The sequence below is a fragment of the Gekko japonicus genome, unplaced genomic scaffold, assembly GCF_001447785.1.
Source record: "Gekko japonicus isolate JY-2015 unplaced genomic scaffold, Gekko_japonicus_V1.1 scaffold8, whole genome shotgun sequence".
Taxonomy (NCBI): domain Eukaryota; kingdom Metazoa; phylum Chordata; class Lepidosauria; order Squamata; family Gekkonidae; genus Gekko; species Gekko japonicus.
The window spans coordinates 1,467,088-1,492,420 of NW_015167057.1; the positions used below are offsets into that span (position 1 = coordinate 1,467,088).

The window sequence follows — 25,333 nt, forward strand, 5'->3', positions numbered from 1 at the left end:
ATGGCGCTGCCCGGGCTGGTGGTTCTCTTGGCGGCCGCGACGGCTGGGGCTTCCTGCGCCCCGCGGTGGGAGTCGATTGCCAGTTTGCGGCCTGAGGCTGCGGAGGCGAGGCAAGCAGGGGCGGTGCGGGAGCTGCTGGAGCGGCTGGTGGGCCCGCGAGCCGCCTCCGGCTTCACGGTGTCGGTGAACCACTCCTTAGCCGGGCCCGGAGGTCTCGACACGTACCGGCTGAGCTCCAGGACTCCGGGATTGGTCGACGTCGCCGGCTCCAGCGGAGTGGCCGCCGCCTCGGGGATCTATCGCTATTTAAAGGACTTTTGCGGCTGCCACGTCTCGTGGTCCGGCAGGCAGCTCCGACTCCCAGAGAGGCTGCCCCCGGTAGCCTCCGAAATAATTGTCACCAGCCCCAACAGGTGATTCGGGGTCAGAGGAGAAGGGATTTTTGTTGTTGTGGCTCTTATTTTATTTTTTTTTTGCGTGTGTGTGTGTGTGTGTGTGTGTTAAGTGCCCTCAAGTCGCTGCTGACTTAATTTCACACACATTGGACAACGCACTTTCAGTGCACTTTAGCAAGCAGATTTTCCTGTTTTGCACAGGAAAATCCCAACTGCAAAAGATTGCTAAAGCACATTGAAGGTGCATTATCCAACGTGTGGGGAATTAGCCTTAGAGCAACCCTGAGAATCAGTTCAGTTGTGTAGTTGTGTTGGTCTGAAGCAGCGGAACAAAGTTTGAGTCCAGTGGCACCTTTTAAGACCAACAGAGTTTTATTCTAGGTATAAGGTTTTATGCGTATGCACACTTCTTCAGATACCTATGAATCAATGTCCTCAGACACTGATTCATATTCGAGTATCTGAAGAAGTGTGCATCCACACGAAAGCTTATACCTAGAATAAAACTTCATTGGTCTTAAAGGTGCCACTGGACTCAAACTTTGTTCAGGAGGAATAATTGTACTTTTAAGACAGAAGTTGTCAATTGGCTCCAGGCCATAAAACCCGGAAATGTGCCTTCCACAATCAGGAAAAGTACATATTTGGCCATGCAGCTGCTAGGGAACATGACCAGGAAGTAGACATGGCTATTTTGTTCCCCCACAGCACATGACTGACTGGCTGGCTGCTATCAGAAAATTGATTTTGGATGGTCCTTTATAATCCAAATGGAGCTGATGTGTCCTCTGTGGATTCATTTCTTCTGCCGTCTGTTACCCTGAGCTGTCTCCAGGGCAGTTTCTACCTTGAAATCCTACAGCCTGCTGTTGTTCTGCCAGGGCTGTATTTCCTGTTAGTTCCAGCCACTCTCCTGTCTCAAGCCCCTGACTCTGAATCAGGGCCGCCTTTGTTGCCCTAGTGGCAGTCATGTCTACAGTCCTGCTAAGTGTTGTCATAATAATCACGTGTCATAATCCACGCATTCAGTGCTTGTGCAGAGTGCCCAGAGTTAACAGCCTTGCTCATGCCTTGCGAACAAAGGGCCCTTGTGGCTTCCTTGACTGAGTCAATCCATCTCATGTTGAGTCTTCCTCTTTTCTTGCTGCCTTCAGACTTCTCATAATGTGACCTCAGTTTGGTCATTTTAGCTTCTAGGGAGATGTGGAACCCATTTGTCTTGTTGGCGGTCCACGGTATCCGCAAAACTCTCCTCCAACGGAACTTTTCTAATGAATCAGCTTTCTTCCAGTTAGCATTGTTCATTGTCCAGCTTTCACACTCATGCATACTAATGGGGAATACTATAGTATGGGTTATCTTGGAACTTGGTTGCCAGTGAGACTTCTTCTGTACGCTTAAGGTTCTTTTCTACATCCTTCATGGATGCCCTTCATGGAGCCAGTTTGCACTGGTTAAGAGCGGTGGACTCTAATCTGGGGAGCTGGGTTTGATTTCCCCACTGCTCTACATGCAGCCAGCTGGGTGACCTTGGGTCAGTCCCAGTTCTCTCAGAACTATTCTCTCAAGAGCAGTTCTCTCAGTGCTCTCTCAGCCCTGCCTACCTCACAGGGTGTCTCTTATGGGGAGAGGAAGGGAAGGAGATTGTAAGCCACTCTGAGGCTCCAAGTGAAGGGCGGGGTATAAATCCAATTTCTCCTTCTCTTATCTTCCCGTTCTCAGTCTCCTGATTTCTTGGTTGCAGTCTCTCATTTGATTGATGGTGGAGCGAAGGAATAGAAAATCTTGAACACTGTTAAGTTTTTCGTCATCATATTTGAAGCCGTGTAATTCCTCAGTAGTCATTACTTTGCCTTCTGGATGTTCATCTGTACTACTGCTTTGGCACTTTCTGCTTTAACCTTCATCAGTAGTCGTTTCAAGCTTTCACTATTTTCTGCCGGTCATGTGGTGTCATCTGCATATCTCAGATTGTTGTTGTTCCTTCCACCAGTTTTCACTCCACCTTCATCTAAATCTAATTCCGCCTTCCTTATGATATGTTCTGCATATAAATTGAACAGATAGGGAGATAAAATACATCCTTGTCTGACCCATTTCTCCATATTCTGTCCCAACAGTAGCATCTTATCCAGAGTTTGCACATCAAAACAATCACACGTTGTGACACACCCACTTCTTTTATACTCAAAAGCTTTGCTGTAAGTTATGAAACACAAGCTGATTTTTTTCTGAAATTATCTCATAGGTTCCAGTAACCACCATAAATTTGCAATATAATCTCTTGTACCTCTTCCTTTTCTGAATTTATCTTGAATATCTGGTATTTCTCATTCCGTATACGGTAACAGTCTTTGTTGTAAGATTCTTAGCATCACTTTACTTGTGTGGGAGATTAATGCAATGGTCTGATAGCTGCTGTAGTCTTTGATGTCTCCTTTTTTCAGAACTGAAATGCAGATTGAGTTTTCCAGTTTATGGGCCATTGTTTTGTTTTCTGTATTTGTTGACATATCTTTGCTTTTAATGACCTGAAATAGCATTATTGATACCCTGTCTTTTCCTAGTGATTTCTTTCTCCTAATTGCTTTGAGTGCAGCTTTCACTTCACTTTCTAAAATTAAAGGCTTTTAAGGCTCTTAACGTTCAGGGACCTACGTACCTCCAGGACTGCCTCTCCTGGTATACCCCCAGAAGAGTATACCAGAACTTATTGGTGGTCCCCAGCACGAGAGACATCCGACTGTCTTCTACCAGAGCCAGGGCCTTCTCTGCCCTGGCTCCGACCTGGTGGAACTCTCTGCTGAATAACATATACGCCCTGTGGGATATTTTACAGTTCTGCAGGGCAAGCAAGGCAGAGATGTTCCACCAGGCATTTGGTTGAGGCCAGCGACGGTTCAGTCTTGGCACTTCCACTTTCCATTTCTCCCCCGCCCAGAGGTCATTTCGGGGGGGGTCGCAGGGGATCGCAGTTCCCCCGGGTGAGGTACGGGGGGGCACATGACGAAGCCCCGCCCCCTGCTTCCGGCCGCCCCGCTTCCGGCCCTCATTCAGCCAGGAGGAGGCAGGAGAAGAGGGAGGATAAGTTGCTTCCTCCCTGCCTCTCCCCACCCCTGCCTGCCTGGGGCCAGGGAGGGCCTTTGCAGGGCTTCCTTTCACTCCTGCCGGCCTTGCAGGTCCACCGCCGGGCCCCTCATGGGACTCGGCAGTGGAGCTGCAAGGCTGGTGGCGGCGGCCGGGACCGTTGGGGGCGGGGTGTGTGGCCTTATGACACACTTCTGGTAATGTCAGGGGGTGTGGCCTTATGACACACTTCCGGTGATGTCAGGGGGTGTGGCATATGCTAATGAGTTATGCTAATGAGTTCCCCTAGCTCTTTTTCTACGAAACGACCCCTGCCCCCGCCCATTTCTGACGAGATAGCAGCATGGCTTGGATTTTAGCACCATCTGTAAGCAGTTAATCAGATTATTTTTATGTTTTTATTTCTTTATGTAAATTTTAACTTGTTGTATTGATCTTTTATACGACTTTATTGTACACCACCCTGAACCTGGTTTTACTGGGGAGGGCGTTTGATACATTTAATTTAATAAATAATAATAATAAATAAATAATAAGGTGGTTCTGCAAAAGTTTCTTCTTTGAAGGAATCTGTCATCTTCTCATCTCTTCTGCATAGTTCTTCACTGTGTTGTTCCCATCTTTTCTTTATTTTGTCCTGTTCAATTAATGTATTTCCAGGCTGATCTTCCAGCATGCCTAACTATGCTTTAAATTCCCCCTTGATTTCATGGATCTTCTGAAACAGACCTCTTGTTCTTCCTTTCTTGTTCTTCTCTTCTAGCTCTTTAACACCGGTTGTTGTAATAGTTCTATATATTCCTTTTGGTTTAGAATCTTTTCCATAACCTTGCATATTCTGTTTTAGTAGCACTCAATCCATTCATAATAAACATACCAACTTTTTTGTATGTTCATACAACATCCTTGTTTTTGTATTGTGATATTGTTGATGCAGATTATGAACATATGTGGTGGCTTTATCCTGAAGATACATTATTGTTGCCTGTATTAACTTGCTGAACAGATGGCACATCAGGTCTCGGCTTGGGCATGTGGGGAGTACAAAGAGCACCTCTGAGCATGTCCAGAACACAAAGTAAGTTTGAATGGACTGAGCATTTCAACAACTCTGTGATAAGATGGAAATCTATGAGGTGCTCATGTACAGAAAGCAGTTGTGGGCCCCGGTCACACGCGAGGAAATGGGCCGGGAGAGGTACGGAACAGGATGCGCGGCAAATGGGCGCGATCCCACGGCAACATCTGGGAAGCGTTGCCCGGCCGTCCCTGATCCGTCCCTCCCGCCCAAAATCCCACACCAAAAAAGAACCACCTACCTGGGTGGTTCATCCTGAAGGGCCGCGGCAAGTGCGGCCGTGGGATCGCCGGTGCGTCCTTGCGCTGGGGCATCCCCTGCTCCTGGCCGAACTGCGCATGTATGAGCATGCGCAGTTCGCTAGCCTCCCCTTCCCACCGTCACTTTCTCCCCGGCATCTGATCATGCTGGGGAGCGACGGCGCCGCGGCTCAGGGGATCCATGGGATCCCGCCACGGTGTCTCAACTTTGGTGCGGCTCAGATTAGCCGCACTTCGCCCGTCGTTTTTCCTGCCATGTGGCAGGGACCTTTGTTGGGTTTCTGTGAAAGGCCTAAAGTCTCTATCTATGAAGAAGCTGTACAATAGTTTTTGGGTTTAAAAAAAATTAGGACTAACCAAAACACGACAAAATCAGCTCTGGAAAGCTTTTGCAGAGTTTTGTGATATGTAAGTAAATTCTCCTAAATCCAGCAATAAGGTGCCAAAGTTCATCTTGCCACTGTCGCTTGCTAACAAATAAATATATATATTTTAAAAAATACACTCTGTTTTCCTTCCCTGTGCACCAGTATTGTTACTTCAAAAATCAAGAGTGGCTGGGAAGGGCTTGGAGATTAAAAGGCTGGTTCTGAGTTCCAGGCAGCCCTTCCAAGTAGGTTTAAACCCCAGCCACTGTATTTTAGCATATCCTTCTAGAATACATGTAGTGCATGGGGGTGTGTGTGTTAGCCTTATACCAACCCCTTTTAGAGCATGCAAAGAGTGCTCCTGGATCAAGCTGATGGCCTGTCGAGTACCACATCCTCCTTTTTCAGTGTCTGGCCAGGTGCCCCCAGAAATCCCATCAACAGGCACGGAGGCTAAAGCCCTCTGTTGAGTTCATGGCCGAAATGAAATTTGACCAGGTGGCCTCCTGGATAAGAACAGAAAGAGAGCCCTGCTGGATCAGACCAGTGTTCCATCCAGTCCAGAGAGCCAGTTTGATGTAGAGCGGCGGACTCTAATCTGGAGAACTGGGTGACCTTGGGTCAGTCACAGTTCTCTCAGACCTGTTCTTTCAAGAACAGTTCTCTCAGAGCTCTCTCAATACCACTTTCCTCACAAGGTGTCTGTTGTAGGGAGGGGAAAGGAAGGAGATTGTAAGCCACTCTGAGACTCCAAGTGACGGGCAGGGTATAAATCCAACTCTCCTCCTCCTCCAACATCCTGCCTGGCACAGTGGCCAACCAATTACTGCAGAGGGACAATAACTGGGCATTCCTCTGATATTGCCTTCTGGCATCGGTTCAGTCTCTTAGCCATTACCCTCTTGGTGTTAAAGCTAGATTTGGGACTCAGCTTGGTGTAGCAGTTATAGTGTCAGTCTGGAATATGGAAAAACTGAGTTCAAAGCTCCTCTCTGCTGTGGAAGCTTGCTGGGTGACCTTGGGCCAGTCCCCATCTCAGCCTAACCTACCTCACAGGGTTGTTGTGAGGATAAAATGGAGAAGCACAGAACAATGCCACTAAGCTCCTTGGAGGAAAGGTGGGATAAAAATGTACATGGGACATGGTTCTGCTCATGTAAAGACCTATAGATATTGATGCTGCTTTTAAAATACAATAATTATTAATATCCCAGTGTAGTCGTTGGGGAAAGTGAGTTCCCTCAGTCTTACTTCCCTCATCTAGAAAGTGGGTAATAATAGTCATAAATCCCATGCAGACCATTTGTGGGTTGGTACCTGATTGTATTATAAGTTAATGTTAGCCTAGAAAAGGGGTCACCGACCTTTTTGAGCCTGCAGGCTCATTTGGAATTCTGGTGGGTGCAACAACAAAATGGCTGCCACGGGAGGCGGAGCCAGCCACAAAATGGTTGCCGCAGCTTGACATCAGTAACATAGTGCAGATCCCTGTGTTGTGGTGGCAGGTGCTGTCAAAGCAAAATTTCAAAAAATCTGCACAGCCAATCAAATCTCCAGCAGTCGATCAGAAGCCTTGCTGGGCAAAAGCCCTACTTGGCCCCACCCACTTCCCGAAAACACTTGCCGCGTTGCAGACTCCTGGCCTAGAAATACTTTTTCCGGTTTCTGTTGGGCCAATGCAAACACAGCGGCATAGCCATTACATTCTCCGGACTACATAGAAAGTTTCAAGGCTCTTGTCCAAAGCTAATCTTGATGCAGAATTGGGAGACGCCTACTCAAATGTGGGTGGTAACTCTGTCCAAAAAGGAATGGTGTCTTTTGTATAGCCCCTAGCATTATGTGGAAAAAAACAACAAAAAAACTAACAGGATATTGATATTCAAAGTTAACTAGAGTAGGCAAAAAATACTGAGCATCTCCCTATTTTTAGGAAGTTCAGTACAAAGCTGGCACATTCTCAGCGGTAAGTGACCTCAAATTGAGACTCTTTGGTGGGAATCGGGGTCATGGAGGGTTTCCAAGCAGTTTGGGGGTGGGGAGTGGCTCTTTCACTTCCTTCTCCCTTGTTCCGCCGCATCTAGCCTTCCCTGCGGTGCAAGTGAACATCGGGACAGCCACATCCAGTCTGTGCCGTTGTGCTTTCTGCGTGTTGGCAGTCACGTCAATCTGCTGGTCTTGTTCTTTCCAAGGTCAGCTCAGTTGGCCCTGACGTTTTTGAAGGGGGGGGACGAGGGGGGCTCGTTAGAGAAGCCATCCCCTGGCTTGTAAGGAACATTGATGCTGGCAGGGTTTATGGAGAGCCTCGTGTGACCTTGGTTCTCCATTCCACATGAAAACAGGAGACGCTGCTGGTGTGTCAGCCCTGGGTTCCCACGGAGAGCCGGGGAATTCTAGAAGAGCCATCACCCAGGGGGCTTTGCCTGCTTCCTAAGGCAGCAAAGAACAAACTCTTTATTTCTATTTTATTTTATTTACATCATTTATGCCTCATTTCCCCCCCCCCAATGGCTTGCAACATTCTACCTTTTGTCCTGAAGACAACCCAGTGAGAGACTGTTATTAACTCAAACAGGAAGAAAACCCTAAATGTAGGACAACACTCCCTAAAAATGATAAAAATGATATAGCTGCCCTTGACTGTGCAAAGGCACTACTTGTGCAGCCTTGTGAATTGTGGCATTGCATTAAGAACATAAGAAGAGCCCTGCTGGATCAGAGCAATAGTCCATCTAATCCCACATCCTGTGGCCAACCAGTTCCTCTGGACGAATCTATCTAATCGCCATTTAAAGATGGCTGTTCCTGTGGCCATCACGAAATAAACACAGTGGGCAACCAGTTCCTCTGGAAGAATCTATCTAATCGCTGTTTAAAGATGGCTGTTCCTGTGGCCATCATGAAATAAACACAGTGGCCTCATTTCCCCCCCCCCCCAATGGCTTGCAACATTCTACCTTTTGTCCTGAAGACAACCCAGTGAGAGACTGTTATTAACTCAAACAGGAAGAAAACCCTAAATGTAGGACAACACTCCCTAAAAATGATAAAAATGATATAGCTGCCCTTGACTGTGCAAAGGCACTACTTGTGCAGCCTTGTGAATTGTGGCATTGCATTAAGAACATAAGAAGAGCCCTGCTGGATCAGAGCAATAGTCCATCTAATCCCACATCCTGTGGCCAACCAGTTCCTCTGGACGAATCTATCTAATTGCCGTTTAAAGATGGCTGTTCCTGTGGCCATTCGCAAAATAAACACAGTGGCCAACCAGTTCCTCTGGATGAATCTAATCGCCTTTTAAAGATGGCTGTTCCTGTGATCATCACGAAATAAACACGGGGACCAACCAGTTCCTCTGGACGAATCTATCTAATTGCCGTTTAAAGATGGCTGTTCCTGTGGCCATTCGCAAAATAAACACAGTGGCCAACCAGTTCCTCTGGATGAATCTAATCGCCTTTTAAAGATGGCTGTTCCTGTGATCATCACGAAATAAACACGGGGACCAACCAGTTCCTCTGGACGAATCTATCTAATTGCCGTTTAAAGATGGCTGTTCCTGTGGCCATCACTAAATCCTGTGGCAGCAAATTCCACATTTTAATCTGTTTCAGGGGTGTCAAACATATGGCCCAGGGGCTGAAACCGGCCCGTCTAGGGCTTTTATCTAGCCCATGAGCAACTGGTGTGAGGGAGGGAAGGCAGGAGGCTGCTGGGGGGGAGTGGGTGTGCAGTCACACACAGTGAAGTGTGATCAGAGCTGTCAAGAAATGAAATTGCTTGGGTATGGGTGTTGTATCCCTTAAAAAAAAACTAGTTTTCCATAAGATTAAATACATTTATCGGGGCTTTTGTGGATTCCCCCGTAAATCAATTGCTTTCATTCCTAGGAATCATTTGCTTTTGTTTGCATTTTGAGTAAAAAATAATATTATTAATTGGGTTTACCTGTGTCATTTATAAAGTTTATATCTCCGGTACCTGGCATTTCATTTTATGGCAGACATGGGCAGGCCTGGCAAAGTAACTTTTATGTCAGATACGGCCCTCGTAACAAATGAGTTTGACACCTCTGCTCTGTATAAAAGTAGTAATTGATGCAGCCTTTCACAGTTCAAATACAACAACAGCTTTGTTTAATGTGCAAAGCTACACCAGGTAGTCCGTTGCCCTTTCTGTTTTAAGCTCACCTTTGCCACCCACACGGGAGCATGCTATTCCTTTGGCTTTGGGAACAGTGGTTCTGCAAAAGGGTCCGGCATTATCCGATGGATTAATTAGTTGCCTTCAGGAACTACACCTCCCAGAGTTCCATGGGATAAAAGCAGAACACTTAAAAATCAGAACGATGAAGCTGGATGAGACCAAAAGAGTTCAATGCCCTGCAGCATGGAAAGGTTTCCCCATTCACTTTTTCAGACCTGGCCATCTGAAAAAGATGAGCAGATGTATCTTAGGAAAAGTGTACGGGCGGCGAACTGCTTTAGATGGCTCAAGCAAGTGACTAAAGACACCAGCTGCCTAGGAAGGCAGATCCAAAGCCTTTGGTAACTATATTATCCTTTCTTTCCCAGGTTCCGCTTCTACCAAAATGTTTGCACTCAGAGCTACTCCTACGTCTGGTGGAGCTGGGAACGGTGGGAACAAGAGATCGATTGGATGGCCCTCCACGGCATCAACATGGCTCTAGCATTCACCGGCCAGGAAGCAATCTGGCAGCGGGTGGAGTATCCAATTTGTGTTTTGTTTGATTCATTTGTTGTTTTTGTTTTATTTTATGTATTTTTTAAAAAACCCTCCGCTTTGCAGATTTAAACAACAATCCCAAAGCAGCTCACAGAAATTAAAATTCAGTACACAAAGCTGAAGGCGGGCACAGTAACTGAGGATAAGGTGCGGGCGGGGTCCTCGGGTTTCAGGACTGTAATGACAAAGCGCACGAGGGAAGGGAGAAGAAAGATGGGCAGGAGTGTGGTTTCAGTTGGATAGTGCTAGAACTGAAAAATGAACTATGGACAGGCGTTGGTATCCGGATCTGATTCTCCTTTGCTGATGTTCTCCTGGGATGGAGGTGATGCTAGGACCCAGTGGGTCCAACAGCTAACGCCAGGGACCAAGATCGTCCTTCCATTAGGCCTGTTGTCAGCCTTCTGGGTTACCTGGGTTTTCTGGGTGGAAGTTTTTTTCTCCCCCTTTTTGTGCATTTGGCGTTTTGACCACCGGCTGTCCCAAGTCAGCAGTAAGGGTTTTCATCCATATAAGGTCCAAAGCCTGTTTAGAATAAAAGAAAACTGAGCTTCTCAAGAGGTTTATTTTTTATTTTTTTATTATTTGATTTGATTTTTATCCCACTGTACCCTGCAAGTGGGCTCAGGGTGGCTCACAACATGTCTTGGTAAACCAATAAGCTGTACAATGAAACTGTAGCCTTGATGAACTGCTTCAGGTCCAAACCTTATTTCTAACCTCCAAAATGCTTTAGTCTGCTTCTCATTACATTTGTTGCTAAATTTCCTGCATAGAGTGTCCCCCTGCAGAGAGAGTCCTCCCGCCCCGCTGTTGCCACCCCCTCTCTGCAATGAGGGTTGATGTGGTTGGGAGTTTTGTAACCAACTGTCAGCTTTGGCTATTTAGGGTGTATATGCTGAGGTCTTTCTTATTCAGTGTGGTGTGGTGACTAGAATGACAAGACTTAGGGCCAAAGTACACATTAGTGTTTTTAAAGAGTGTTGGGTTCAGGTTCCCAACTCAGATCCCCCAGTGTTGGAAAAGGCAATGTCTGGTGTGTAAAGAAGAGAAGAAGACCATCCAGGGGACAGCAAGAAGACAATTAGGATAGTGAGGATAGCACTTTCTCTCTTCTGTTGAGTGTCCTTCCTTGTCTGTCTCCAAGTTGCTACTCTTAGGGCAATTTCCCCCTTCTTCTTGGAAGTCCTTCACTCAGTCTTTCCCTCTGTCTCAGCTCGAGATGTAGTTAGGAACCTATCTCTGTCTCTCCTCTTTCCTATCTAGTATAGGAATAAGCCTTTATCTTTAATCAGGTTGTGCACCCTTGCTGTGTTAGTTATTCTGCCAACACCCACAGCTGTGTGTGGCTTCTTAAAAGAAATGGCTTCTTAAAAGAAAAAGCACAAAAGTGCTCAGGACACCATAATGCGGGGGGGGGGGGGGGGCTCCTGGCTGTCTCCCACCCCGCTGTTTTTCCTGCACCAAAAAACCCCTGGAAAGTGGGAGTTACTTCCAGATTTTTGCTGTTCCCACATGCCCAGGTGGAAATATGTGGAACCCAAACCAAATTATTTAAAACACTAATGTGTAGTTTGGCCCTCAAGATCTGGAAGTCCCAGGTTTGTATCCCTACTCAGTCGTAGAAGTTTGCTTGGGTGACCTTGGGCAGGTAACTTGGTCAGCCTAACATGCCTCACAGGGTTGTAGGTGTAAATTGACGAAGGGGAGAAGGTGTCAGCTATGCTGCCATGGGGGTTGGGGAGTTCATTCTGTGTCTTGTTAAGTGCTATTGCATTCCTATCCCTGCTGTTATGCCTTTGCTGAAACGCTTATCTCTACAGATGTGCAGGAGGAGGTTGTGTTGTCTGGAAGTCTCCTGTGTACCGTGAGAGACTCCTAATTCCCAGCTTTAGCCAGCTAACGGTTTCTAACTTGTCCCGCGTGCGGGAGGGTACCTAATTGGCCCATGCCATGGGGGGTGCATACGAATACCCTATATCCTATTATGTTCTAGTGGCTGTGGCCATTCCTAACAGTGCCTGTGTTACTGCATCTATAGCTTTGCAATAAAAGTATAACCGTTCCTGAATGCGTGTACTTCGTTGTTAGCTGTGGGTTCTGACAGAAGGATATTGTAAACTGCTTTGGGTCCCCGCTGGGTATAAATATCTAAATAAATAAATTGCCCTCTGTCTCCCTCCAGGTGTATTTGTCTTTGGGACTGAACCAGTCGGAGATCAATGAGTATTTCACAGGCCCGGCCTTCCTCGCTTGGAACCGCATGGGGAACCTGCATACCTGGGCAGGGCCGCTGCCTCTCTCCTGGCACCTGAAGCAGCTCTATTTGCAGGTAGCTAGCCTTGGCTGTGAGCTAAAGCTGTGACATGTTGGAGCAGCTTTTCCTCCCAGTACCTCACAAACTCTCCTTCCGTTTACCTCAGTTGGTAGTCATATAAACACGCACTGCTGCCTCAGCCAACTTTGGTAAGAACTGGTCTCGCAGGCTGGCCAAGCTCCAAAATAGATACATTCGTAGCGGCAGCCATCTTTGTGCTAACCTGTAAAGTAGACATTGTGTTGAGCCTGACATCCCTTTTGGTGGAGGCTATCAGGCCAGGATTTAGGAAGCCATCACACTATCCAGTTAGCTCATTTGCTAGAATTTAAATAGTATTATTCTCCTACAGAATCGAGAGAGGATCCAAAGCGTTGAGCCCTTTTTGTGGTTTTTTTATTGTAAAAGCATATCTCCCTTATATATAAAAGTCGAATGGTGGTGGCACTTCTCTAGAACATTCCACACACTCCGGAATTGGTTGGCGCTCTGGTGTGTCACTCAGAATCTGTCCCTATCCACTGGCTGCATTGCTTGAGTCTTACCTCCAACATTCTAATCAGTTTGCTGTTCTGAGGTAAAATGTGTCCAATCTCCAAGTGAGGGCTGGAGATCACTCAGAATTACAACTGCTTTCCAGATGGTAGAGATCAGTTCCCCTGGAGAAAATGGTGGGCTCTGTATCCTTATATGCTGCTGAGGTGGCCCCCGTATGACAGCCAATGTGACGTAGCAGTCAGGGCTTCAGAGCATGGGAGAGGCTGCAGGTGTGTGGGGGGTGGAAAGCTGAAGAGTGAGGGGGAAATAAAGGTAGGTTGATGCTTGGCTGGGAAGGAGATAGAGTTGCCAACTCCAGGTGGGAAATTCCTGGAGATGTGAGGGATGGAGCCTGGAGAGGGTGAGGTTTCAGGAGGCGTGGGACCTCAGACGGGTACAAAGCCATAGACTCCACCCTCCAAACCAACCATTCCCTTCTGGAGAACCATCATTGCCAATCTCCAGGTGAGGGCTGGAGATCCCTCAAAATTACAACTGTTCTTTAGGTAGCAGAGATCAGTTCCTCTGGAGAAAATGATGGACTCAGTGTCATTATACCCTGTTGAGGTCAAAACAGCAAATTGACACTGAGTGTCCAAGGCCAGGGCACCTGCCCAGAGCCTCTTTCTAGAGATCGTTGTATTTATTTCCACAACGGGCCTTTTTCCTAGTGTATCTATAAAAATAAGTGGCAGTTTTTAAGGATGTATGAATAAAAAGTACAGCAGACTCTTTGGCATCATTTCAGGCTCTGTCCTGCTAGTTGATTCTTCCCCCACTTTTAAGCTAAAAGCTCATGAAAACTTTCCACAAAGCTTCACCACAACAACGTGCTAGGATGTTGTGACTCTACTGGTATAAACAGTGTCAGCAGATAAGATTGTCTCCTTCAGACAGGAGAGGGTGACCTCCAAAATCTCCACAGTCTGTATTTTTCAGGAATGCTGAGCAAGGCTGTCACATACAATGGAAACTTTTAAGTCCTCCAAAACCACAGTAGTCAGGGCATCATGGATGTTCTAAGGTGTCATTCTATAACCAGCCATGACAAGGCATACACAAAAAAGCAGACCTGGGCGCTCTGTATAACGTTCCCTCAGGCACTTGTCTCCCATCCTTTTCCCAGCACCGAAAATGAGCTGGACTGGCTGAAAAGTTCCTGAGGTGATTCAGTCGAGGCTGGAGAACAGTGAGAGTCCTGCTCCCTTCACTCACACCCCTGTGTCGTTTTGGATGTCAAGATTCTACCCAGCACCTTCCTCACCCTCTGCTTTGTACACAGATGAACAAAGCAGTCATGCAGAAAGACAAAACATGGCTGCCGACCAATGCTTCCTCTAAGCTGTGTAGTCTTGTGAGAAAAAATTTGACTCTGTGAGCAACTGGCATTAAAGTTGTGAGCGAGCGATTCGGCTGCTGCATAAATTCGTTTGCTCTGGAGCCATCCTTCCTGAGCTAGGACAAGAATGTGTGAGCTGGAGGCTAAAAAACGGTGAGCTAGCTCACACTAACTCAGCTTAGAGGGAACAGTGCTGCCGACACCATGCCTGCTGTGGCCCAGAGTATGACTTCCTAGTACAAATCTAGTCTCAGTCACAAACTGACTAGGTAAACTAAGAGGTGGTGCTGCTGTTTTCAACCTCCTGCCTTTTCCTGCCCCCTCCCGCACTCTTAGTTTCTTGGTTTACGTATCTGCAAATAATATTAATGTCCTGCTTTTCAACTGTAACAGTTCTCAGGGCAATTCACGTTAATAAAAATCAGTCGATGGGCAGACAGTATTGCTCCGAGAACGACAGGACCCTTTCGGATGTGTCTGAGCACTGTAACCTCACCGATCGGCAAGAGGTTCTGAAGCAAAGTGGGGCGAGGCTCTTTTCCCCAGCAAAATAGCACGGACAGCTGATAGTTTTGAATGAACCCAGGCTGATGTCCAAGTGGTGCAGCTCCTAGCTCCCCCCGTCAGCTTCCCCCGTTTCTTATTTTTAATTGTATTTTTGTAAGCCACTTTCTGGCCCCATGAGGGGGACAAGGCAGGATAAACAAACTGAAATTATTCAGTGCTGGAGTATCTGTGTGGTATCTGAAGAAGTGTGCGTGCCCAAGAAAGCTTAGACCCAGAATTAAACTTTGTTGATCTTAAAGGTACCACTGGACTCAGACTTTGTTCTGTTTGGTGTAGTGATTAGAGTGTTGGACTAGGTCCCAGGAGGCCTGGGTTCAGTTCCTCGCTCTGCCATGGAAACTTGTTCGGTGACCTTGGGGTAGACACTCTCTCACAGCCTAATCCACAGGGTTATTGTGAGGAAGGGAGAGCCATGTATCATTCAGAGCGCCTTGCCCGGAGAGTGAAGATGAAATGTGCTCAATAGGCAACTACTAAGTCGGGGAGGACATGCCTTTTGTGGTCTGCTACTAAGGGGAGGCACAATACAGATACCCCCCCCCCCCCAGGACCTCTTTGCACTGCCCCAGCCTGTTCTCTTTGCATTCCCAGTATAGGATCCTGGAGAGAATGCGTTCCCTGGGAATGTTGACGGTGCTGCCCGCCTTCTCTGGACACATCCCCCATGGCATTTTAAGGCAAGTCTTGCCCGTGTTTTAACTGTGGATGGTGGTCTTTTGTGTGCGTGTGTGTGTTTATTTTGTGTGTGTGTGCATGCCCGTGCCTGGAAGTCAGGGCGACCTCTGGTGACTCCTACTGGGGCATGGAGGACATTCAGAGAAGTGGCTTGAGTAGCCTGCCTCTGCCTCCCAGCCCTGGTATTCCTTGGAGGTCTTCCATCCAGGTGCTATACTAGCCAGGGTCGGCCCTGCTTCACTTCCAAGATCTGACAAGATTGGGCTTGCCTGGGCTATCCAGGTCAGGGCATTAACTGAGGCTGCTGGGAAGGGTATGGTTGGCGCATAGGAGAGGCTGTTTTGAGTCCTTGCTGTGCTCCTAGAAAAGTGTTAAGCACTCTGGGGAATGGTGAGAAGCTGGCCAGAGATCTGGCTGTGTTTTACAGCCTATGGTGGTGGAACTAGGGAAGTACTGATGACTACAGCTTCAAGAGGGGATTGGATGAACATATTTATTATTCATTTATTCAACTTATATCCTGCTCCTTTCCCCACGGGCAGGGCTCAGGGCGGCAGAGGTCCATCAGTGGCTATTAGCCACAAGGTATGGATGGAACACTATATGTGGGACGGTGATGCTCTGTATTCCTGGTGCTTGGAGGGCAACAGTGGGAGGGCTTCTGGATTGCTAGCCCCGCTGGTAGACCTCCTGATGGCACCTGGTATTTCTGGCCACTGTGTGACACACAGTGTTGGACTGGATGGGCCATTGGCCTGATCCAACATGGCTTCTCTTATGTTCTTATGGATCCAAGCAGATTTTCTGCTGTGAAAAAGGAAGGAAGCATCCCCTTTGGCCACAGCTAGGCTGAGAATCAGGGGACCTGCAGGTTCAAAAGCCACATGGGACAAGAGTTCTAGTAAGGTGAGACAGAGTGAAAGAGGTGGCTGGAGCCACCCCAGGGAGAATCACATGGAATGCAGCAAATATGACTACAGGTGGTGCATCATTTTCCGTTTGTACTGAGGGCCACAAGGGCACATTATGGTTCCTGCTGTGTTTTGCAAATTATGGGCCAATTCACACGATCAAAAGTCCCCATGGTGCACATGTGGCCACCACAAGGACTTTGAGTATGCCTGGAGTGCCGTGCTAGGAACACAATCCCCAAGTGCAATTGGGCCTAATTGAGGGCCACGGGACACGAGGAGTAGGGGATTTAGCCTTCATCCTTTGCTCTGTTTTCCAAAATTGAAGTGGTCCGAGGGAGAGGCTATTTGCCTCATTGGGGAAACCTGCGTCTAGCCATCAGTACTTGTAAATTCCCCCAGTGGGCGAATAGTGGCTCCCATGGGTCTGTTTCAGATCAGGACTTGGGGCCATTCCCCCCCCCCGCTTAGTGATATGCGCATAGCCGCATAATCAGTCCATGGAGAACTCCATGGAGAACTCTTCATGAGTGGGTTTGATTCCTCGTTTATGCACATGCACACAAAAAGACCAAAACAAAAAAAACACTCGCCCCAACGTGCCGTCTGATTGCGCAGTAACGGGCTGCGCCTGCAGCGAAACAGATTATACTGGGATGTGTGATTGAGCAACTCCATGCCAAATGCCAACAGATGGAATAGGAGCGCTTCTCGACCGCACCAAATGGCACGTCTGACCGCAGCCTAGGTCCTATGGAAGGAGTACTTGTAAGATAGACATTAGCGCTAGAGTTTCTTTACAAATTTCATTTGCACACTGCAGGGTTTTCCCCCGGCTCAATGCGACACGTCTGGGAAGCTGGAGCCACTTTGACTGTGCCTGCTCGTGCACCTACCTCCTGTCGCCTGAAGATCCCATGTTCCAGGTCATCGGGACCCTTTTCCTAAAAGAACTGATCAAGGAGTTTGGAACCGACCACGTCTACAGCGCTGACACTTTCAACGAGATGCGCCCACTCTCATCGGAACCCTCCTACCTGTCCAAGGTCAGCGCGGCTGTTTTCCAGTCGATGGCCGGAGGTATGATGTAACAGGTTTTCGTCCTTCCTCTTTTTCCTTTCTGTCTTGCCTGTACCCTTTCGGGCAATCTAGGTAGATGTGTAGATGGGGAGGGTGAGCGCAGGCAAAAGGTGCCTCCTTATACAGGGTTTCAGTTTGTGGGTTTTAGCAGGGCTCTTTTTGTAGCACGAACTCCTTTGCATATTAGGCGACACACCCCTAATGTAGCCAATCCTCCAAGAGTTTACAGAGCTCCTCTTACAGGGGCTACTGTAAGCTCTTGGAGGACTGGCTACATGCAAAGGAGTTCCTGCTACAAAAAGAGTTTTGGGTTTTAGCACGTGTTCAGTTTTTTGTTATAATTCTACATCACCAAGGTAAATTAAATCCCACAGTGTACCTGTTGGATCCCCAAGCATCGAGAATAAATCCACGTTTCAGAAAAGCAAAATTTATTTCAAAGCTTTGGAAAGATACTCAAACAAGTCCTTTGTTAGGAATGGGTACAAACAGCCAGGGCAAATATAATAAAGGGATTTGAACCAGGTACCGAACCAATGGATCACTTTCCCTCTGGCGGGTAAAGGAAACGGTTGCGCGCTCAATCCCTGGGAACACTACTATCTCCAGACATAACACAGGTGCAGTTCCCAGGCTCTAAAAGCAACAAGCTAGCATTCAAGCTCACCTCCTACACCACGTCCTCCAGATGTTTGGCTTCAGCGTTACAGCAGAGTAAAATACAAGCTAGCAGGCAGGGGGGGGGGAATGAACTGTACAGCCGTACAGGTAACACAGAACACAATGGCAGCTTGCTGACAGTACCTACATTATGTAAATGAAGCAGGTTAGCATATATTTTGTTCTGTATAATATAAGGGTCAGAAGGATTATTGAGCACTGAACCCTCACCTGCTAAGATCAATGGAAGTCCATGATTTTATCTATGTATCTAATTCTGAATCTGGTCTCAGAATGTGGATAAAAATCTATACAATGGGGCCAGGGGCAGACCAATATCAAAATTTTAAAAATAGAAGGAGGCAAAAGAACGAAACTGGTTTTTAAACTGCTTAGATTTCACAAGATTCCCTCTTGAGATCTCAGCAGCCGCTTTTGGTTGCCTAGGCAACTGTGGATGCCTTGCTCAGGAGTCCCCCAACATGGTGACCATGGGCACCACAGCATCCGCTGACACCCTTCCTGGTATTTTTTTTGTATTTTTGTATTTTTAAAAATATGTGCATGTGTGTGTGTGTGTGTGTGAGTGCATGTGAGTGTGTGTGCACCTGGAGGTCATGGTGACCTCTGGTGACTGTCCCTTACTCGGGGCCTAGAGGATATTCAGAGAGGTGGCTGAATAAAGCCTGCCCCTGCCTCCTGCCTCTGGTATTCCAAGGAGGTCTTCCTTCCGAGTACTGGCCAGAGGCGACCCTGCGTAGCTTCCTAGACCTGACGAGATCGTGCTTGCCGGGGCTATGCAGGTCAGGGCTGCAAGGCAAAATGTGATTGGCTGTGCAGATTTTTAAAAACCTTGCTTTGGCTGCAGCTTGCCACCACAGCACAAGGATCTTCCCTGTGTGACTGTCAGTCAGTCATGTTTGTTGGCACGTAATGTGTGACTGAAGGTTAGCCACAGCAGCCATTTCCTGGCTAGCTCCACCTAATGTGGCAGCCATTTTGTGGCTGCGCCCGCTGTGCTACCCCCAGCCAGCGTTAATGTACCTTTAAGAGTAGTTGCACCTGGGAATTGGAGTCCACAGTTAGGGGTCCCAGAAGCTTCCCTCTGACTGGCTCATTAAGAGTAATTTCCTGAGCTCAGAGGCGCAAAGATAGGAGTTTTATTGTTCTTTTCCGTTTCTTTGTCCATCAACCCTTACTGCAAGGAGAGGGGAAGCCCATCTCTTTTCTCACCACGGCCATAGGATTGACCTAGATCAGAAAGATGTAATGCTCTATCCAGCTATCAGCTCGATTGTGAGTAAATGATCTACTGAATGCATGTGAAGTTAAATAAAGACGATTTAAGCTCTCTTCAGTGGCTGTGCGTTGACTCACACCTGGAAAGCGTTTGCCTCAGCTGCAGCTCACGCTAGACAGGACACCCGCCAGGCTTCATCAGACTTCCAGAGCTGCCCACAGGCTCAAAAAGGCTAGCGATGGCTGGCCAAGGGAATCCAAAATGGCCGCCACAGCTAAACTTTAAAAGGGAGGGAGAGGCAGAAAAGATGAGGAGGAGGGTGGGAAGACTGAACCCGCAACAGTAAGAGCGAGGAAAGGGAAATGGACCAAAGAGGGGGCAACGGATCTTCAGGGAGGGAGGGAAGGAAGCAAAGAAAGGGGAGAAGCTGCAGAGGCTGTGAGTGGGAGGGAAGGAGGTAAATTGGAGATAGTGGAGAGAGGAGGGGGAAGAAGAAGAGCTGGTTTTATACCCCACTCTGGTTTTATACCCCAATGTTGGATCAGGCCAAAGGCCCATCCAGTCCAACACTCTGTGTCACACAGTGGCCAGAAATACCAGGTGCCATCAGGAGGTCCACCAGTGGGGCCAGGAAATTAGAAGCCCTCCCACTGTTGACCCCCCCAAGCACCAAGAAGACAGAGCATCACTTACCTTGTGGCTAATAGCCACTGATGGACCTCTGCTCCATATGCTTATCTAATTCCCTTTTGAAGCCGTCCATGCTTGTAGCCGCCGCCACCACCTCCTGTGGCAGTGAATTCCATGTGTTAATCACTCTTTGGGTGAAGAAGGACTTCCTTTTATCCGTTCTAACCCGACCGCTCAGCAATTTCATTGAGTGCCCACGAGTTCTTGTATTGTGAGAAAGGGAGAAAAGTACTTCTTTCTCTACCTGCTCTATTCCATGCATAATCTTATAAACCTCAATCATGTCTCCCCTCAGTCGTCGTTTCTCCAAGCTAAAGAGCCCCAAGCGCTTTAACCTTTCCTCTTAGGGAAAGTGTTCCAACCCTTTTATCATTTGAGTTGCCCCTTTCTGCACTTTTTCTGAAGCTATAATGTCCTTTTTAAGGTGTGGTGACCAGAACTGCACACAGTATTCCAAATGAGGTCGCACCATTGATTTATATAGGGGCATTATGATATTGGCTGATCTGTTTTCAATGCTCTTCACTACTCAAAGGAGTCTCAGAGTGGCTGACAATCGCCTTCCCTTCCTCACCCCACCGCAGACACACTGCGAGACAGGTGGGGCTGAGAGAGTTCTGAGAGAGACCTGTGACTGGCCCAAGGTCACCCAGCTGGCTGCATGTGGAGGAGTGGGGAATCAAACCCGGTTCTCCAGATTACAGTCCGCCGCTTTTAATCACTACACCAAGCTGGCTCAATAAGATTCCTCTCCCCTGAGCCCTTACACGTCCCCTTGCTTGTATTTGTCTATATAGCATTGCAGTTTTTTGCATGTGTTCCCTTGGTACTTTCCCCAAGATTTCATCAGGCACCAACCTGGAAAATTGCTTGTTTGTCATTGCAGAGATTGTCAGGTTGCTGGATTTTGCACTCAGCTTACATTCCACTTTTTTCTTGCGTAACCACAGAACAATGGAAGCCCCTGCATTCCTGACCATAATGGTGGTATGGGTGGCCTGGCCCTGCCTTTGGCTTCCTTCGGTGCTTAAAGCAAGAAGCCAGCTGTACTTAATTAGAAAGTATTATTTGTAAGAATGACTACACTGTATCCCGTCTTTCCTTCCAGGTATATAGGGTAACGTGAAGAAATGCATTTTTTTCCTTTGGAGGTTTGAAATGAGCAAAACCTTCACTCTGAGTTTTAAAAGTTTTTCCCCCTCTGGGCAGAGAACAGGCAGGAAGGGGGGAAGTCAGATCAGTTGCTTCCCACAGGTAGAAGAAGAAGAGCAGATTGGATTTATACCCCGCCCTTCACTACCCAAGGGAGTCTCAGAGCGGATTACAAACTCCTTTCCTTTCCCCTCCCTTCCCCACAACAGACACCCTGTGAGGTCGGCAGGGCTGAGAGAGCTCTGGCAGAAACTGCTCTTTTTCAAGAACAGCTCTTATCAGAACTACAGCTTGCCCAAGGTCATCCAGCCAGGTGCAAGTGGAGGAGTGGAGAATCAAACCCGGTTCTCCCGGATTAGAGTCTGCGCACTTAACCACTACACCATACTGACTCTCATAGGCATATATATGCTATGTTATCCTGTGGTAGGTATATATATGCTACGTTATCCTGTTTTAGCCTCTCAGCAACTTGGTGAAGCAGGTTAGGCTGAGAAACAGACCAGCCACTGAGTTTCTTGTGGGGCGGGGCTTGGACCCAGATGTCCCGAGTCCAAATCCACCTACTCTACTATACTGTCTCCTCAAAGTACTGCTCACACATTTTTATTTGCAGGGAGTCCTTAGAATTGCAGTTCTGGAACTGATGAGTCTCTAGGGGAGAATTTGGGGCCAAGAAACTACATTTCCCAGACTTCCTTGCAACAGGAAGCCAAGCCAAGACTGTTTGGTTGTTATAAGCTGGGGACTGTGTCCTCCCACGAAACAGTACTGGAGCCAGTTTGGTGTAGTGGTTAAGACCGTGGACTCTAATCTGGGAGAACTGAGTTTGATTCCCTACTGCTCCATGTGCAGCTGCTGGTGTGACCGTGGGTCAATCACAAGTTCTCTCGGAGCTGTTCTCTCAAGAGCAGTTCTCTCAGAGCTCTCTCAGCCCCACCTCCTTCACAGGGTGTCTGTTATGGGGAGAGGAAGGGAAGGAGATTGTAAGCCGCCCTGAGACTCCAAGCGAAGGGTGGGGTATAAATCTTCTCTTCTTTAAATTGCATTACAGATTCGTAAGCATTTTCTCTCTCTCCTCTGTTGTCTCTCCCTGCAGCTGACCCTGGAGCTGTGTGGCTGATGCAAGGCTGGCTCTTCCAGCACCAGCCTGACTTCTGGCAGCCGGCCCAAGTCCGAGCGCTCCTGCGGGGCGTGCCTCTTGGCCGGATGGTGGTGTTGGACCTTTTTGCCGAATCCAAGCCCGTCTATCCTTGGACAGACTCCTTCTACGGGCAGCCTTTTATCTGGTGCATGCTTCACAACTTCGGTGGGAACCACGGTCTTTTCGGCACGGTGGAGAGCGTCAACCAGGGCCCCTTTGCGGCCAGGCGGTTCCCCAACTCCACCATGGTGGGCGTCGGCCTGACCCCCGAAGGCATCGAGCAGAACGACGTGATGTACGAGCTCATGACGGACCTGGGCTGGCGCAAGGAGCCGGTGGACCTTCAGCAGTGGGTGGCTGATTACGCCGCGCAGCGCTACGGCGCCAGGGACGCACAGGCGACAGCCGCCTGGCAGTTGCTGCTCCGGAGCGTCTACAACTGCTCGGGGGTTTGCGTCAACCACAACCACAGCCCGCTCGTGCGCCGCCCGTCCTTGCGGATGAACACGGAGCTGTGGTACAACCAGAGCGCTGTCTATGAAGCCTGGCGGCTGTTGCAGAGTGCTACCGGAGAGTTGTACGCCAGTAGCACCTTCCGCTATGACTTGGTGGACGTGGCTCGCCAGGCCATGCAGCAGCTGGTGAGCGACTATTACTGGGAGATCAAGCAGGCGTTCCAGGGCCATGTGCTGTCTCGCCTGCTCACTGCCGGCGGCGTGCTGGTCTACGACCTCCTCCCAGAACTAGACAGCCTCCTGGCCAGCGACAAGCGGTTTTTGTTGGGGCGCTGGCTGGAATCCGCCCGTTTGACGGCCACCAGCGACAAAGAGGCGGAGCTGTATGACCTCAACGCGCGCAACCAATTGACGCTCTGGGGACCTCTCGGCAACATCTTGGACTACGCCAACAAGCAGCTAGGAGGGCTGGTGTTGGACTATTATGGGGTGCGTTGGACTCTCTTTGTTTCCACCCTGGTGGAGTGCCTCGACGCTGGCACACCCTTCCACCAGAACCAATTCAACCAAGCCGTTTTCCAGGTGGAGAGGGGCTTCATCTACAATGGGAAACGGTACCCAGTCCGGCCCATCGGTAACACCCTGGCGATAGCCCAGAAGATATTTCTGAAGTATTACCCTGCTGCCTTGAAGCGTGGACATACGGGTGCTGTGTGAAGACTTCTTATGGAGAGAAACTGTTCCGCTGTTTGGACCATAAGTCCAAAACTTGTTTTGTGCTCGAGCTCCGAGCCCGACCCGATGCTACGTCGCTCGGGTAACTGTTCTGAATGCCTGTTCCAAATGGAACTGGAACTCCGGCCAGGAAGGCAGTTGCTGATTGGCAGAGAGAGAGCTGTGGGGCTAAACTGGGCCTGGAAATTTGTGCCCTTTGACCTGGAAACACTTTCTGTCTGGTTCCTGATTTGTAAAAGCCGGTGTGTGTGATAACCATTGTCAGGAACTTGGCACATACTCAGGGTCCTTTTTGTCCTCATCGTTCTAGGATTCCGGCTCACATTGAGCCAGAAGCGGGCTCTCCTTTGCCTTAATTGGAACGGAAAAGCGGTGGAAGGCCTTCTGAACAAGCTGTCTGCCGGAGACCATCCAAGCGCCACCGCCAGCTTTCCTTCCTCCCCATGGCTTCCTCTGTGCCATTCAGACCACGGTGCCTCCCAAACCGGCGCTCTTATGCTGCAGAAAGTACTTGCAGAGCCTATTGTGCCAGACGGTTTCTGCAAGCGAGCAAGTGGGGCTTAGAGGGCCTTTAAGGGGCGTGAGACCAAGCCGCTAGACACCCTTCCTCCCCGTGCCTTGGCAAGCGAGGGAAGTTAACCCGCTGATTGCAGAGCTCTAGTGATTGTAGGGGTTATTGGCTTGACCCCCCCCCACACACACGCACGCACGTGAGGAGGGAGCTGAGCTGTTTGCGTGGGGACTCCCCTTTTGCCAAGGTAGCCTTCCCGAGCGAGCAAGAGCTGTTTGGGTTGGGGAGGGAGGAGGTCGACAGACCCTTTGGAGTAGAACCGGTGTTTCACCAAAGTGAACCAGCTGACACTTGGCAACAGAGCGCAGAGGGAGGGTTTAGGCCGTTTGTGTAGTACCGGGTGTTGCTTCCTTCTTCTGTAAGAATGAGGAATTTCGGATTTGGAGGCAGGCGACAAAGGAGGAAAAAAGAGTCTCTGAAAGTAAGGAAGGCTACAGCCAAAGTATCCCGCTTGCAGTGGCTTCAGCTAGGGGAGAGGCCGGCTTCCAGAACTGTATCCCTTCCGTCTTATTAGCCGGTAATCTTGTCAGGCATTCCCATAATGCTGCTAATATTTTTGCTGCATGGGGAAGAGTTTCCCTTCCCTTTTTTCCAGTGCCTTATTGCTCCAGAGTAACTAAGGGGGTGCATTTGCGTCTGTATATTAGTGTCGTTTGCAAAACTGTCTTATTTCCAGTTTAATATTTGATGGGGAAACTGCCCTCTTGTGGCAGAAAGGAGCAATAACAAGGGCTCTGCGTACTCTTGAGTGTTAGCAAAAGGCGAACACAACACGTGGTCCCGTGGAGAGGCAGACTTGCATATATGTGTTGATTTTGTATAATTCATCTTGTAACAAGGACAGGGAGTGAGCTACGTGTGGCACCAAAGCCTGCGGAATGAGGCCTCAGCACCCCACGGCTCCCTTGGGAAACACAACGAAACACTGGAACTTCTTTACAACTTTAAGGGCTAGTAACTTGGTGTGTGTTTTTTTTAAATCAAAGCCAAAATTCTCAAGGTGTTGAACCCTGTGATGAAGGCCAGTTTCTGCACTACTCTGACGTGCACATGGAACACGCTTATCCTCTGTGATGGCAAGACCAGTGGTTTTAAGTGCCCGTAGAATGTCGTCGGAGCAGACGGTAGCACCGAAGAGTGCCAATTTTCATCTACCCAGAGGAGAAACCCCGGCCAGATTGCAGTAGCCACTGAAAAGCCTTTTTTCCCTGACGGGGATCCATGTGGCAGGGGTCAGATTGTAAATGTTTCTAGGGAGCAAATGGGTCTAAATGTACGAAGCTTTTACAGCATTGCATAAATCTGGGGGCAGCTGCCGCTGTT

At 48.5% G+C, this 25,333-nt stretch overlaps 1 protein-coding gene across 1 annotated transcript; it reads left to right on the forward strand.

The window, feature by feature from the left end:
- NAGLU (N-acetylglucosaminidase, alpha) lies at window positions 1–25,333 on the forward strand. The gene is made up of 6 exons (XM_015412423.1): window positions 1–413; window positions 9,766–9,913; window positions 12,123–12,269; window positions 15,289–15,374; window positions 17,107–17,363; window positions 22,205–25,333. Exons 1-6 carry the CDS (start codon window positions 1–3, stop codon window positions 23,419–23,421), a joined length of 2,268 nt encoding a protein of 755 aa, XP_015267909.1. The 3' UTR covers window positions 23,422–25,333.